A 3,939-nucleotide genomic window follows, 5' to 3' on the forward strand; every position below is an offset into this window, starting at 1 on the left:
AAAAAAAAAAAAAAAAAAAAAAAAAATTTACAATAATTATAGAAGCTTAAAATTATAATGTGAGAAATCATCAACTGTTGGTGAAATTCTCGGTAGAAAAGTAGACACATTGGGCACAGCGGCTCAGGCCTGCAATCCCAACACTTTGGGAGGCTGAGGTGAACGGATGGCTTGAGCTCAGGAGTTTGAGACCAGTCTGGGCAACTGGCAAAACCCTGTCTCTACAAAAAAATTAGCCAGGCATGGTGGTGCACACCTGTAGTCCCAGCTACTCAAGAGGTTGGGGTGGGAGGATCACTTGAGCCCAGGAGGTCAAGACTGCAGTGAACCGTGATTGCACTCCAGCCTGGGCAACAGAATGTTTTTTAAAAAAAAAAAAAAGCAGACAATTCCTTTTTTTTTTTTTTTTAGACGTAGTTTTGTTCTTGTTGTTGCCCAGGCTGGTGTGCAATGGAGGGGTCTCGGCTCACTGCAACTTCCGCCTCCCAGGTTCAAGTAACTCTCCTGCCTCAGCCTCCTGAGTAGCTGGGACTATAGGCACCCACCACCACGCCCAGCTAATTTTTGTATTTTTAGTAGAGACAGGGTTTCACCATGTTGGTCAGGCTGGTCTCAAATCCTGACCTCAGGTGATCTACACGCCTCAGCCTCCCAAAGTGCTGCGATTACAGGCGTGAGCCACTGCGCCCAGCCGACCATGCCAATTTCTAGTCGTTTGTTTCCAATGTATCTCCACGGGAAAGTCTGTTTTTATCTACAAGGCTTTTAGAGAGAGTGTGTGTGTGTGTGTGTGTGTGTGTGTGTGTGTGTGTGTGCGCGCGCGCACACTAGCTCTATCTTTAGCAGAAAAAATAAATTAATGAATCAAAGGTTTATCTGTGCGGCTAGTCTGGATCCTTGGAATGATAATATGTAATTTGTGAAATTCAAATATAATTGTGACAGTGAAAATCCGTATCATTTGCCAATGACATTCAGTGTTCAGTGGTCAAGGGAGCGTTATTACTGAAGGTTATTTTAATAGAAACAAGTCATTACATAACAAAGACGTGAAGGATCAGAAAATAACTTACTGTTGTTGACCCAGAACTTTCCCCATCTCCCACTCTCAAACTGGGGGGAGAAGGAGGTACCTAGAAAATTGCCTTCCCGTCTACTCTCCTGGTACACCACAACTGGTCTCAATGAGCAAGGGGCAATCCCTGTTGCTGCTATATCCCATGTTTTTCCAAGGGACACTCTGGGTCCTACTGCTTCTGAGTTGCAGGTTGACTCAAACGCTGCTTTTAAACACAGCATCATAAGACACCCAAGCACAACTCACAAAAACATCACATAGAATTTGTGACCACACAAAGTGGAAATCCATCATCTGAGGAAATTTAAATTTCTACTTAATTTAGCAAACCATGGTTACTATATAAAAACTCTTCTGCAATTCAAAAGAGAGAAAATGAAGCTGTAACTTACCTATAAAGGAACTAGAATGATTAGCACAGGCCTCAGAACTGTCACAGTCAATCAATTTGCTGAGAGACAATTTTTTACACGGTGGACCTTCTACCTAGAATCCAAAACAATGAACTCCATTTAAAAAGTTCAAGCTCCAGGCCGGGCGCAGTGGCTCACGCCTGTAAACCCAGCACTTTGGGAGGCTGAGGTGGGCCGATCACGAGGTCAAGACCAGCCTGACCAACATAACGAAACCCTGTCTCTACCAAAAATACAAAAATTAGCCGGGCATGGTGGTGTGCACCTGTAGTCCCAGTCACTCAGGAGGCTGAGGCAGGAGAACTGCTTCAACCCGGGAGGTGGAGGCTGCAGTGAGCCGAGATCGCCCCACTGCACATCAGCTTGGGCAACAGTGTGAGACTGTCTCAAAAAAAAAAAAAAATTCAAGCTCTGTGCATAAACACAAGCTGTGTGTAAGTAATGCTTCCCTACTGGGCTTTTTTTTTTTTTTTTGAGACGAAGTCCCCCAGGCTGGAGTGCAGAGGCAGGATCTCCCTCATTGCAACCTCGGGCACATTACAGGTGCCCGCCACCACACCCGGCTACTTTTTATATTTTAAGTAGAGACAGGGTTTCACCATGTTGGTCAGGCTGGTCTTGAACTCCTGACCTCAAGTGATCCACTGGCTTCGGCCTCCCAAAGTGCTGGGATTACAGGCGTGAGCCACCACACCGGGCTTTTTTTTTTTTTTTTTTTTGAGACAGTCTCGCCCTGAAACCCAACCGGATTGCAAGTGGCGTGATTTCGGCTCACTGCAATTTCTGCCTCCCGGGTCCAGGTTCAACCAATTCTCCTGCCTCAGCTTCCCGAGTAGCTGGGATTACAGGCTCCCGCCACCACATCCAGCTAATTTTTGTAGTTTTAGTAGAGACGGGGATTTCACCATGCTGGGCAGGCTGGTCTCGAACTCCTGACCTAGGATGATACACCCGCCTCGGCCTCCCCAAATGCTGGGATTACAGCCCTGAGCCACCGCGCCCGGCCTTTTTTGTTGTTGTTGTTTTGTTTTTAATAAAAGAGGCGGGTTCTCACCCTGTTGCCCAGGCTGTTCCAGAACTCCTGGGCTCAGGCCACCCTCCCCTCTGCGGGCCAGGCCACCGCGCCCGCCGCCTCGCGTGTTTTCTTGGGAAAGCTGTGCCGTGGCTGGGCTCAAAACCCCGAACCTAAATCTGCCCGCAGACCGACACCAGCTTCCTCTTACCTCAAGCAACAGGGCAGTCAGGTCCTGGTGGCTTCGCAGGAGGCGCACAGCTGAGTCCTTTAATTTCTGTGCCCTTTCAGGATTGTATTTCTGCCTCTTGAGCCTTCCCGCTACGGAGAGAAGTCGGTTCCAAACCATCACAGCCCCGTTTACACCCGGGGTCCCGGGCCCGACGCGCAGGACGCCGCGGGGAAACCCACCAGGGACACCCTCCCAAGAGCGGCCGCGGCTCCTCCCCAGGGCGCAGGTGTCGGGAAACTAAGGGAAACGGCGCCAGCGCGAACGCCGCGGAAGACGGCCCAGGAGAGCCCGAGTCAGGGGAGCCCGGGAAGGCTGGCGAGGGGCGGCCTCTGCGCTGAGGGGACCCACGCCGCCCACCCCAGGCCCGGCTCTGGCAGGGCGGCCGGCGGAGGCGGCGTTCGGGAAACCAGGGCGCGCCCCGCGGGCAGGGCCGGAGGGCGTCGGCCCAGGCGCAGGAGGGGCCGGGTTCGGGCCGGGTCCGAGGCAGCCGCGCCGCCCCAGCCTGGCGCCCGCCCCGCGCAACCCCCCGGGCGCGGCCTCCCGGGATCAGACCGGCGGAGGTTCGGGCGGGAAGGGATTGGGCGACCGGCGAAACCGTCCCGGGCCCGGCGCCGCCCACTCCCGCGGCCTGCCGCGCCCGCCTACCCAGCAGCTCGGCCCAGGACCTCCGGCGGCCCCCTGGGCCCTGGCCCGAGGCGGCGTTCGGGACCCGCAAGCCGGCCATGGAGTCAGCGCCTAGAACCCCGGCGGCGGCGCCCTGCGCCCGAGCCCGCGCTGCCTTCTTATTGGCTGCGGCCAGGCGCGCGCGCCCGTTGGCTGGCGGCGGCCAGGCCACGCCCCTCAGGTCGAGGCCTCGCGTGGCGGCCGTGTTGGTCGTGGCGGAGGCGCCTGCGCGGTGATGTCCGGCTTGGGTTGGGCTGTGAGGCCGCGGTGTAGTCCGCTAGGGCGTCTCGCGCAGGGAGGCTGCGGCCCCTCAGGCGTGGTTCCTGCCGGGAATGACTGGGGTTGGCCCTGAAGAGACCACCTGGCCAACCAAGCCGAGGCAGGCGCAGAGCCCCGCGGGGAGCGCGGAGCCGCGCGCGCCTCTGAGCTCGGGGCGGCCGCTGTTCTTCCTCCCGGCGGCCGAACGGTCCCCGCGCTGGGCGGCGTTTCGGCAGCCGGAGACCTCGCGGTGGCCGCGCCTGTGCTCCCAGCGCTTTGGGAG

General features: G+C 55.9%; 1 protein-coding gene across 6 annotated transcripts in view; it reads right to left on the reverse strand.

Moving 5' to 3' along the window:
- The window catches only part of FANCA (FA complementation group A), a 75,467-nt gene extending 71,971 nt beyond the window's left edge, over nucleotides 1-3,496 (reverse strand). For all 6 annotated transcript variants that reach the window (XM_025369498.1, XM_025369499.1, XM_025369497.1 and 3 more), the window contains exons 1-3: nucleotides 3,381-3,496; nucleotides 2,715-2,824; nucleotides 1,471-1,564 (exon numbers count right to left, since the gene is read on the reverse strand). In XM_025369498.1, the coding sequence (XP_025225283.1) occupies nucleotides 1,471-1,564; nucleotides 2,715-2,824; nucleotides 3,381-3,459 (283 nt within the window). In that variant the 5' untranslated portion in view covers nucleotides 3,460-3,496. The remainder of the gene's footprint in view (nucleotides 1-1,470; nucleotides 1,565-2,714; nucleotides 2,825-3,380) is intronic.
- Between the last annotated feature and the right edge of the window lie 443 nt (nucleotides 3,497-3,939).

Source organism: Theropithecus gelada, chromosome 20 (genome assembly GCF_003255815.1).
Source record: "Theropithecus gelada isolate Dixy chromosome 20, Tgel_1.0, whole genome shotgun sequence".
Classification (NCBI taxonomy): Eukaryota; Metazoa; Chordata; class Mammalia; order Primates; family Cercopithecidae; genus Theropithecus; species Theropithecus gelada.